Source organism: Symphalangus syndactylus, chromosome 8, assembly GCF_028878055.3.
Source record: "Symphalangus syndactylus isolate Jambi chromosome 8, NHGRI_mSymSyn1-v2.1_pri, whole genome shotgun sequence".
Classification (NCBI taxonomy): Eukaryota; Metazoa; Chordata; class Mammalia; order Primates; family Hylobatidae; genus Symphalangus; species Symphalangus syndactylus.
In genome coordinates, this window is record NC_072430.2 from 121,128,003 (window position 1) to 121,140,339 (window position 12,337).

The 12,337-nt window shown below is 42.0% G+C and overlaps 1 protein-coding gene across 14 annotated transcripts in view; it reads left to right on the forward strand.

Annotated features, from left to right (window-relative positions):
- The window catches only part of RPL37A (ribosomal protein L37a), a 62,845-nt gene that overhangs the window by 11,170 nt on the left and 39,338 nt on the right, over positions 1 to 12,337 (forward strand). For all 14 annotated transcript variants that reach the window (XM_063645704.1, XM_063645703.1, XM_063645701.1 and 11 more), the window contains exon 4: positions 11,051 to 11,109. In XM_063645704.1, the coding sequence (XP_063501774.1) occupies positions 11,051 to 11,109 (59 nt within the window). The remainder of the gene's footprint in view (positions 1 to 11,050; positions 11,110 to 12,337) is intronic.

A 12,337-nucleotide genomic window follows, 5' to 3' on the forward strand; every position in this document is an offset into this window, starting at 1 on the left:
TTTAAATGTCCTGAAAAGGTCTGACCATTTTGTGGTCCCCATATCCTATTACAATTTACTTTTTTGGTGATTAATTTAGATGGGGTCTCACCCAGGTTGGAGTGCAGTGGCATGATCTGGGCTCACAGCAACCTCTGCCTTCTAGGCTCAAGTGATCCTCCCACCTCAGCCTCCTGAGTAACTGAGACTATAGGCAGGTGCCACCGTGCCCGGCTAATTTTTTTGTATTTTTTATAGAGATGGGGTTTTGCCAGGTTGCCCAGGCTGGTCTTGAACTCCTGGGCTCAAGTGATACGCCTACCTTGGCCTCCTAAAGTGCTGAGATTACAGGCATGAGCCACTGCCCCCAGCCTACTTATTTTTAAGTATTTGTAAAACTTTTATTATAATGTCTTAGGCATTCAGAGGAAGCACAATTGCTGGTACTACTGAAAGGGGTGTGTTGAGCCATCTGTGTCATATTCCAACTTTTGTCTTGGCTCATTTCAATTTTATGGTCACAAGAATGTAAACTGTCTCTCTTCCTTTTGCCTGTTACCTGGTAAGTGTTTAGTAACATCATACTTCCTATTTCTGTTAGCTAGTCTTGATAATTTTCTGATGATCAGATTACCTACTCCTTTTGATACACAAAGTTTTGCCTATCCTTGGGCCAATCAGCTCTCCATATTTTGCAGAATTGTGAGGATTGTCATTACCAGTCTCTGAGAAGCAGCTTACAAAGGTATCGCATCTTGGTATGGTAGCCAATTGGGAATTTGGGTTGATTAGTGAAGGGATGAATGCTTTTTTGGTTCCACATATGATACTTGGGGGCATCTTTGGAATTGCATATAAGGAAAGAGGGGCATGTAGAATGCATTAGAGATTCCATCATAATCATGTCTGGGCGCAGTGGCTCACACCTGTAATCCCAGCACTTTGGGAGGCCCAGGCGGGTAGATCACCTGAGGTCAGGAGTTTGTGACCAGCCTGACCAACATGGTGAAACCCTGTCTCCACTAAAAAAAAAAAATACAATAAGCCGGGTGTGGTGGCTCATGCCTGTAATTCCAGCACTTTGAGAGGCCGAGGCAGGCAGGTCATGTGAGATCAGGAGTTTGTGACCAGCCTGAGCAACATGGTGAAATCCTGTCTCTACTAAAAAAATACAATAGTTACCCAGGCATGGTGGCACGCGCCTGTAATCCCAGCTACTCAGGAGGCTGAGGCAGGAGAATCACTTTAACTCAGGAGGTGGAGGTTTCAGTGAGCTGAGATCGCTTCACTGCACTGCAGCCTGGGCGACGGAGTGAGACTCTGTCTTAAAAAAAATAAAAATAACTACTGTCATCTACAGCCTTTGGTACTCTGTTTCTCATAACTGAACACTCTCAATATGCTTAGTTGATTGGACCCGGGATGGACAACTGATAGAGTAAATGGAACCAATCAATTATCTTTAGAGAATTTGGATCAAATGACACAGCAGCTGAGTTAAACTAAGGCAGAGCATTAAGCTTTGGGAAAAGTGCATGACTCCTGCTGCCAGGATCACGACACTGCCCTAATTCCTGTCCCAGCCAGAGTGTTTGGTTGCATGCAATAAAGACTGACTGCAGGTAACTAAAGCAGAAAAAGTATTTATTGGAGGGTAATAGAGTGCTTCACAGAATTGAAAAAAACCTAAAGGATCAGGTTTATAAGGGGAAGAAAATAGGACGTTCTCACAGATATCAAAGGGAGGAGTGAAAGAAGAATCCCCAGTAGGGAGCTGAGCTTCTGGTCTATTTTATGTCTTGACACTATTCAAGAGTCAAAAACCTGAACAGAAGAGTCCAGTGGCCTAGTTGGGGGCCATACTTCTGTCCCTTGGCACCTTAGTTGGCAGTCCCACCAAGACTACAGATGACAGAGGAGAGATAAATCTCTAATAGGAAATTAGAGATTATCCATAATTTTAGGAGGGCAAATGTTCTTCACATCAAGCTTGAATTACCATTTAGGTTGTATTTATACTGCTTACTCTTTTATAAACCATCTAATTATAAGGTAATGCCCCTTGGATTTTGTCCCTCAACTCAGGGAAGAACACTACAACAGAGCCACAGGTATACAAGTTGGAGGGCAAAGTCCCCCCAACTCTTCCCTATGAGAACCTGAGGCCACTCACTGTGGTCAGAGTAGGAGCTTTTGGAGGTCAGATGGTAGATGATGTCTTGGATTGAATATCTCACAGTGGGTAATGTGGAATGGTGGCTCCATCCTTTGTTTTTTACCCTATTTCCAGAATGGTGAAACTCCTTTATTTGACCCATGGCCCATGGAGGGAGGTCTATTAGGGTTGGAAAATCAAGTGCAAACCTCTAGGGTTGCCTCTCCTACACACAGTAAAACAAAAGGAATCCTTGGGTGAATCACATATAAATGGCTTATCCAAACACCTGAAATTTTCATGAATAATGATCTTATGATCGTAACTAACCTCAGCTATGATTCTGGGTATAAATCTATATTAGAGGAAATCAACATATCTCCTGGCCATGACATACTGCTGCTATTAACCTAACAAATGTATTTTTTCCTTTCATCCCTATCTGCAAAGTAGTCAAAACTAGTTTATCTTCACTTGCAGGGACAGCAGTATACTTTCACTGTTTTACTTCAGGTCTATCAACTCATATATACAACTCATATATGTTACTGATGTTAACGTGTAATGGTGTTATTGTTATTTTTAAATGAATTGGTAAACAAATGTGTTTTTTTTTTTGAGACGGAGTCTGGCTCTGCCACCCAGGCTGGAGTGCAGTGGCACGATCTCGGCTCACTGCAAGCTCCGTCTCCCGGGTTCACGCCATTCTCCTGCCTCAGCCTCCTGAGTAGCTGGGACTACAGGCGCCCGCCACCACGCCCAGCTAATTTTTTTTGTATTTTTAGTAGAGACAGGGTTTCACCGTGGTCTCGATCTCCTGACCTCGTGATCCGCCCGCCTCGGCCTCCCAAAATGCCGGGATTACAAGCGTGAGCCACCGCGTCTGGCCAACAAATGTTTTTTTTTAAATTCCCAGTATTAATTCCTTTTTGTGTTTTTGAGACAGAGTTTCACTCTGTTGCCCAGGCTGGAGTGCAATGGTGCGATCTCGGCTCTGCAACCTCTGCCTCCTGGGTTCAAGGAATTCTCTTGCCTCGGCTTCATAAGTAGCTAGGATTACAGGCATGCACCACCATGCCCGACTAATTTTTTTGTATTTTTAGTAGAGACAGGGTTTCACCATGTGGACCAGGCTGGTCTCAAACTCCTGACCTCAGGTGATCTGCCTGCCTTAGCCTCCCAAAGTGCTGGGATTACAGGCATGAGCCACTGTGCCCGGCCTCATATACTATTATAATATAATCCAGAAAGATCTTGATCATTTTGGTGTCTTAGGGAAGATACTGATCCATTATACTGATGACATAACAAGTGGACCTAAGGAGATCAGGAAGTGTTGAGAATGATATACCCAGTGTGATATGAATATGGTGTTTAGGTTATCTTGGGGATTTCCTACCTAAAGTGGTAGACAAGTTGCTGCACTTTAGACTACTCCCAACCAAGAGACATAATCTTTATTGAGTCCCTTTGGATTGAGGGGGATGGTTGCAAAATAAGTCACATTGAGTGTGCTTCTCTGTCCCATTTACTGAGTAACCTGTAAGACTTGAGTGGAGTCTGTCAGAATTTTCAGTAGAGCCTGGAGAAAGAACAGACTTGGCAGCAGATCCAAGTTGTAGTCCCAAGTTGTTCTGGCACTTGGTCTGTATGACCTAGCAAATCTAAGTAGATTCGAGGTGTTAGTGGCAGACAGAGATGTCCTATGATGCCGCAAAAGAAAAATCGTAGTGCACTAGGGATTTGAAATTAATGACCTCTTCTGCTGACATCTGTTATCTATTTAAAAATTAGGTCTGGTTTGCTACTAATACCTGAGCATGGAACATCACGTTTCTTTGCAACTGAATCTGTTTATTATAAAGTTGATGTTATCTGATATATAAAATTATAAAATTAGATGTGTGCAACAGCATTCCATTCCAAAATGGAAATGGTTTATACAAAATTGAACCAGAGAATATCCAGAAAATACAAGTATGCTGTTTAAGCGTGAAGCTTAGAGTCCGATGGACTCTTAGATTCCCATGGAATATATTTAGGTGTATTCTCTTACTGCCTCACTGTTTCTCCTGTAATCGGTTGTCTTCTTGGGGAGTTTGTTATGTCAGCTAATGGAAGAGGGAAAAGTGCATCATGGATAGAACTACATCCTGTACTGGCATCAGCTGCAAGCGGACAGAGGTAGAGGGAGGACAGTGGTAAAGGGAAGTCCTCCCAGTGGGCAGAACTTAAGATAGTATCTCCTTTGCATGCAAGAAGAGATGGTCTGAAGTAGAGACTTATATTGATTGATGAGCAGGCAGAAAAGGGTGGTGTCTCCAGATACTCACATCACCTTGAAATGGCTAATGGGTTCGTACCAGCTGGCCAGAGATTTGGGAGAAACAAGAATGGAAGGCCGGATACTTCTTCAAGGTTGAACACGAGGATGTTTCAAGCATAGATATGTGAATAGAACTGCAACAAAAGAGGCCTATGCTGAGCAGCTAGTGTGACACTATTCCGTAAGTGTATATTAGATGTCTCCCACTGTGCAAAGGGCAGCAGTTTGTCATCCCAGGGATAGACATGTATTATGGGTATGGAGTTGTCTTTCTTGCCTACAATATATCTGCCAGTATTACCATTCATGGGCTTGCAGAATGCCTTATCCATCAGTGTGATATCCCATACCATATAGAGGTTAAGGTACTGTCCTACAAGATGTAGTTTATACCTTAAATCTATCAGTATGTAGTGCTATCTCTTCCATAGCCAGAATGGATAGGTCAAGAAATCAAGTGATGGAGGTGGAACTTACTACATTGAAAATTCTGCCAGTTAACCCACTGAAAGCATTTTTATTTCCCTTGCTTTTGACCTGCTTTTGAGTTTGGTGACTTTGGAGGTCCTGGTTCCTAAGGAAGTAATGTTTCTCTCAGGGAATTCAACCTTGATTCCATTTAAATTGAAATCTTGAGTCAGTTCTCTTATCACTTTGAGCTCATTCTACTGCTGAACCAGCAGGCGGAAAAGGTGGTCTCTCCAGATACTCATATCACCTTTACCATCCAATTTCAGCTCTGTGCTTCAGATACCTTGCCCTGTCAAAAGAAAATATCCAGAAAGAAGCACCAAAAAAGGAACAAATACGTGTACAAGACATAGGAGCTAGTTAAGAGTTCTTTTCCTTTTAGAGACAGTCTCTTCTGTTGCCCAGGCAAGAGTGCAGTGACACAATCATAGCTCACTGCAGCCTGGGACTCCTGGGCTCAAGTGGTCTTCTGGCCTCAGCCCCCCGAGTAGCTAGGCCAACAGGTGTGTGTTACGCCCGGCTTATTGTTATTATTATTATTAGTAGTAGAGATTGGATCTTGCCATGTTGCCTGGGCTGGTTTCTTGCTATATTGCCCAGGCTGGTTTCAAATTCCTGGCCTAAAGCGATCCTCCTCAGCCTCCCAAAGTGCTGGGATTACTGGTGTGAGCCACCATGCCTGGCCTCAGTTATAGTATATAATTGGAGTCCCACAGAGAAAGGAGAGATGATAATGGCTTTTTTTCCCCAAAAACCAGTGAAAGATACCAAGCCACAGATTAAAGTATCCCTGTAAACTTACACAAAATAAAAATTTAAAAGTTACACCTAAGAATGTCATAGTATTACTGAATACCAAAGACAAAAAGAGCATAATAAAAGCAGCTAGTAACAAAAAAGGTGTAACACTAACAGTTAACTTCTTAACAACCATAGAGTCAGAAGACAATAGAGTTATACTTTGAAAGTGCTTCATGTTCTGTACTCAGCAATTATATCATCAGAATATGAAGGTGAAACAAAGACAGTTTCCTCTGCCACCACCACCAATAAAATACTGACAGAATTGATCACTAGCACACCCACACATCACACAGAAGGCAAATAATCCATGGATGAGACTTGAAGGAAGGAGTGGCAGTCAACAAATGGGAACTGTCAGTAAATACAAGCGAATTTAGACCACATGAATAGTAGCAGCAACAACTTTGGGGAGTGATACGAAAATGTATTACAGCAGCATATAAATTGGGAAAGGGTAAATAGTGTTAAAATATTAGAAGGTTCTTGCATTGTTCTGGAAGACGTCAAACTACAAAGTTAGTATATGTTGCAATCTCTGATAATCATGAAAAGAATAGAAAGTAATATATAACTAACAATACAATGGAAATAGAATTGAAAAACAGAGGAGAGAGAAAAAGAATTTGTAAGGCAAGTAGTACCTAGTAAGGTGGATTTAAACATACCTGTGCACACATGTATATATACCCACACACACATATATATATTATTGGCACATTTATATATATTTATATCTAAATACATTTATACATTTGTAATTATATAATATAGTACATATTACATATGTATTACAATATTACATATTGTATATAACATATACCTGTGTACACATGTATATATACACACATATATACATATATATGTAAATGTGCCAGTAATAACTTTGCATACAAATAGACTAAGTGTGTCAATTAAAAGATACAGTCAAATTGGATTACATACCCAAAGTATAAGGATTAAAGAAAAACCTAAAGCACAAGGAATCAGATATAAAAATAAAATATAAGGAAACAGACTCACCAAAGTTATGAAGATACCAAAAGAGTGAAAGTAAAAGCATGGAAAAAGATATAACAGGCATTTAAGAAATAATGATCCATGAAATGAAAGCTGTGTTAATATCTGACAATGTGGACTTAAAGGCAAAAAAGCATTGCTAGAGACAACGAAGGACATACATATTGTTAAACATGGAAAACGTGTGCATGATTTTTCAGCAATTCTGGGGCGTCGGTAAAGATATGAAACACTAGATAAGTAGGTGGCAATGGCTCTGAAAATATTCTTGAGGTGCAAATTGAACAATTAATTGAAGAACTTAGAGAAACACTGACTAGAGAAAATCAAGGAGCCGGCTATGGTAGCTCACACCTGTAATCCCAGCACTTTGAGAGGCGGAAGTGGGCAGATTGCTTGAGCTTGGCAACATGGCGAAACCCTGTCTGTACAAAAAATAGAAAAATGAACTAGGTGTGCTGGCATGCGCCTGTGGTCCCAGCTACTTGGGAGGCTGAGGTGGGAGGATGGCTTGAGCCCGTGAGACAAAGGTTGGAGTGAGCTGAGCCGAGATCACACCACTGCACTCTAGCCTGGGCGACAGAGCCAGATCCTATCTGGAAAAAAAAAAAAAAAGCAATGGCAATGAACAAGATGACCCAGCAAGTTGGAATCATCATAAGCTGGAAAACGTGAATTTGTTAATTTCTAAATAATAGAAATCTCTATCAAGCAAAACTTAAAATGTTAAGAAATGTTTCAGTACTCAAGAGGTAGCAGTAATAGATGCTAACCATCTTTTTATTTTTTTTTGAGATGGAGTCTTGCTCTGTCGCCCAGACTGGAGTGCAATGGCGTGATCTCAGCTCGCTATAATCTTTGCCTCCCCGGTTCAAGTGATTCTCCTGTCTCAACCTCTCAATTACAGGATATTACAGGCATGCACCACCATACCCAGCTAATTTTTTTTTTTTTTTTTTTTTTTTTTTTTTTTTTTTTAGTAGAGATGAGGTTTCATCATGTTGGTCAGGCTGGTCTTGAACTCCTGACCTCAAGTGATCCATCTACCTCGGCCTCCCAAAGTGCTGGTATTACAGGCATGAGCCACCACGCCTGTCCAATGCTAATCTTTTTTTTAAAAAATTGACTTTTCACACTGTACAAGAACCAACACCTTTGTGATTTGTTTTCTGTTCCTGAAGCCTGCCTGTTCCATTTTGTTTCCTGAATTGGCATTAAACATTGATGTATTCCTAAAAATGTCTCTTTTGTTTTTGAGACAGGGTTTTGCTCTGTTGCCTAGGCTGGAGTGCAGTGTCACGATCACGGCTTACTGCAGCCTCAAACTCCTGGTCTCAAGTGATCCTCCTGCCTTGGCTTTCTGAGTAACTGGGACTACAGGCATGCACCACCATGCCTGGCTAATTTTTTTATTTTTAGTAGAGACGAAGTCTCACTATATTTCCCAAGCTGGTCTCAAACTCCTGAGCTTAAGCAATCCTCCTGCCTCAGCCTTCCAAAGTGCTGGGATTACAGGCATGAGCCACCATGCCTGGCTATTCATAACAATGTCAAGAGGGAAATACAATAGTTACTGTTGCATGTATATCACCATATTCACTGTTTTGCGTACTAACCTAGGTGTCACAGTATAGTCAATAGGTCCTCTAGTTTTTGAAGATTTACATAGTGCACTTTATTTAGCCTTGGAACTTACTTCATTTTCATACATTTTTGGGAAACCTAACCTGTAAACCAAGAAAGTACTTATCTGCGGATACTCATTCCTTCAACAAAGCAGAGAAATTTGTCAACATGTATTGGCTGTAAGCATCATATATAACACTAGGGGGTGATAGAACATAGCCAGAGGAAGGAAAATAGCCTGACAAGAATTAAATGTAAGGTTTGGAAGATCCATCTTGAGAGCATATATAAAATGGATACGAGCCTGTGTAAAATTATGGTTTAGTAAATACCAAGTTCTTTTTAAATTAACATAATACGACCAAGCTTTTAAAAAAGGACCAAAAGGAGTTAATAAGTATAGGTCTTCTGGGAAAAACCACCCACAAATATATAATGAAGATGAACTTAGGTATATTTCCTATGATCTGCTCATTAGAAAAGTTGAATTTAGTGTTTTATTTTGTTGATTATACTAAAAATTACCAGACATAAAAGCACAACTTCAGTGATAATGTATCATTAAAGTATATTTCATTGACTAAGACTTTATCAGGTGTTTCTCAAATTACAGTGTTTAGATCTCTGGCCTCATTTTCAGGGTCTTCAAGAATTTTTTTCCTTTAAAAAGGAAAACTGGTATAGGAGGACAGTATTAAATACACCATCATAAACACTGGACTTTGTAGTTGAGTAGACCAATGAAGACATGAACTGATGAGGGAAGCTAAGTGAGAGCCCAGACCCTGGCAAGTGGGTCAAAAGGTTACACTGATGGAGGGAGACACCCTGACGGCACTGCCACAGGGCAGAGCCAATGGGATGCTCAGTGGAAGCATAACTTGGAGGGGAGACAGGAGGAGAGGCATTCCTTTCTGTCAAGTGGGCACTCTAAGGTGCATGCCTCACCTTCACACCTTCACACATGAAATGATGTAATTTCTTAAGGTTGAATAAAATATTATAGGGGTGATGTGGCTCTTCTCTTTCCTGATGTTCTTCTGAAAGTCTTTTGCACACCCCTCCCCAAAATAACTATTCTTTCAACTCAAGGCTGTTTTGCTTATATGCTTCTCTTCTTTGGTCTGTAAGTCATGATTAGCACTGGGAGAGTTTTATCAGGAATACCTAATACATGCACCTTGCTGTGAGCCAGGCTGCATTCGAAGGACCTGAACTATATAAACTCATTTAATCCTCATGACAGCTCTGCCCTGGGTAACTGTGGGACCATATTTTACAAAGCTCTTAATGACTTGACCCCTGCTTGCCTTGCCAGCTGCATCTGTTGTCACGTCCTGTTTCCGCTCTAAGCACCAGCAGTACTGAACTTCTTTGAGTTACTTGAACAAACCATGCCTGAATACTGTAGCTAGTATTTATTGTACTGTTTCTGTTGGCAAGTGTGTCTCCCCCTGCACTGTCTCCCCTTTTGTTTTCCTCAAACTCATGGATTAATATGATTGTTTCCCCCATTTTACAGATGAGGAAAAGAAGCTTAGATAAGTTATATGTCATGTCTAGTTTGAGTTTTCCTCAAACTCATGGATTAATATGATTGTTTCCCCTGTTTTACAGATGAGGAAAAGAAGCTTAGATAAGTTAAATGTCATGTCTAGATTATACACTTCAGAGAGGGATAATAATGTGGGAAAAGGATGAGCTTTGGACCTAGAAGTTACATTATCCAACTTCAGCTCTGCCATTTACTAGCTTAAACCTCAGAGAGGACAGGTGCGGTGGCTCATGCCTGTAATCCCAGCAATTTGGGAGGCCGAGGCAGGGGGATCACAAGGTCAAGAGTTCGACACCAGCCTGATCAACATGGTGAAACCCTGTCTCTACTAAAAATACAAAAATTAGCTGGGCGTGGTGGTGCGTGCTTGTAATCCCAGCTACTCAGGAAGCTGAGGCAGGAGAATCGCTTGAACCCGGGAGGCGGAGTTTGCAGTGAGCCGATACCGCTCCATTGCACTCCAGTCTGGACAACAGAGCAAGACTCCGTCTCAAAAACAAACAAACAAAAAACCTCAGAGAGTATAAGAAACAGATGTAGAGTGGCATATTGCAACAGATTTTGGTGATTGGGAGGGCCAACCCAGGGATGAGACAAAGGGATAAAATTAAGGGAAGAACAACAGAATGGAAAGGAAAGAATGTTTTCTCTTTTGTCTTTTACTTTTAAAAATTATTTATTTATTTACTTATTTATTTATTTTTTGAGACAGAGCCTTGCTCTGTTTCCCAGGCTGGAGTGAGGCGGTGTGATCATGGCTCACCGCAGCCTCAACCTCCTGGGTGCAAACGATCCTCCTGCCTCAGCCCTCCTGAGTAGCTGAGACGACAGGCACATACCACCACACTCAGCTGTTTTATAATTTTTTATTTTTTAGCGGAGACAAGGTCTTACTATGTTTCCCAGTCTGGTCTCGAATTCCTGATCTCAGGTGATCCTCCCACCTTGGCCCCTGAAAGTGTTGGGATTACAGGTGTGAGCCACCTTACCCAGCCTGGAAAGAATGTTTTTGAAAGATAATGTTGATAAAGAACAAACAGGATTCCACTGATTAAATTAGGTCATGTGCACATTCTGTGCCCCAAACAGGAATATGAGTGTGTCACTTTCTATATAGGAAAATGAATGCAGAGAATGGACAGCAGAGGGAGCCCGTGATGAGTTTTGACCATCAAGGTAAGAAGATGGAGAGAGTGACATTTTCCCTGGTGCTCTCAGACCATGAGCTTATTTCTCCCCACTGTATCTTTACTTCTTTACAATAATGGTTGAATATTATTTCCTAACAGAAGTGGCCATGATGTGCTAGCAATTATGCCTGTCCTCACAGTTCTCTGTGAGCATGCTGCTCTATTCCTTCCTCTTTACAATATGAAGAAAGTAAGGCTCAGAGAACTGCCCCAAGTTGAGTTACACAACTGCTACATAATTGAGTCAGGATTCCAATTCTTAGGGCTCTGGGATTCTAAGTGAATCCTCATGCCAAAGTCACTGTTCTGTGCCCTCACATCTATGGTCGTTTTTCCCCCTCTGCAAATGCAAAGGGGGTTAGAAAGACACTCTCAGAGTAACATAGTAGGTTCATTTTAGCAGGGACATTTCAGAAACACAATGTATTAACTCAAGGGAGGTACCCCACACCCAGCAGGCTTGTGGGAAAAGAAATGTGGAGGCTGGTGGCAATGGCAGTATCCAGGATGTGGATATGGGGGCTTTAAAATCCCCCCATAATTTCCATTTACCACCACCCCACCTGGTCTCTTATAAAAAACTGACATTATCTGAATCTTATGTCAAAAGCTTTGCAAATACAGCTTCAAAACCCTTCCTGGCTGCCACCACCCAACCTTCCCTAAGCTCCACTGTGGCTGGCCTTTCCTGGCAGCACTCAGCCTCCCTCTGGTGAGTGATGGTGGGTTGGGCCAGGCTGTGTGGGCTTAGAGACCCTCAAAACGAAGGAGCTCCAATTCCACATCCATAGTTGCCACAAAATAAAGGCTCCTGTCTTCTCTCCTTTTTCTGGGACCCCCACTGCGTAGCTCGGCATGGGTCCAAGTCTTCTGGGGGGCTCAGCAAAGACTTGGTGACAGGCTGATTGATGGATTCCCGCCTTGCCTGCCCTCTCACGCACTCCTGCAGGCTCTGGCCCTGGTCCACTGTCCAGCTGCCTAAGGGGTCTGCTTTTCTTTGTTGAGTCAGCACCAATGAGTCAGGGCCAAAATCAGCTGCGGGGAGTGGGGAGTACTGCAGGAAATTGTGGGGATGGAGTAAGAATTTAGTGGCCCTAAAGGAAGTTATAGCCAGGAGCATCTGAAGGGATGGCACTGGGGGGAGGTGGTCAGAGGAGGACCCTCTCTGACCTGCTGATGTTGTTGACCATTGGCTCTTGATGGAGCACTTTCCT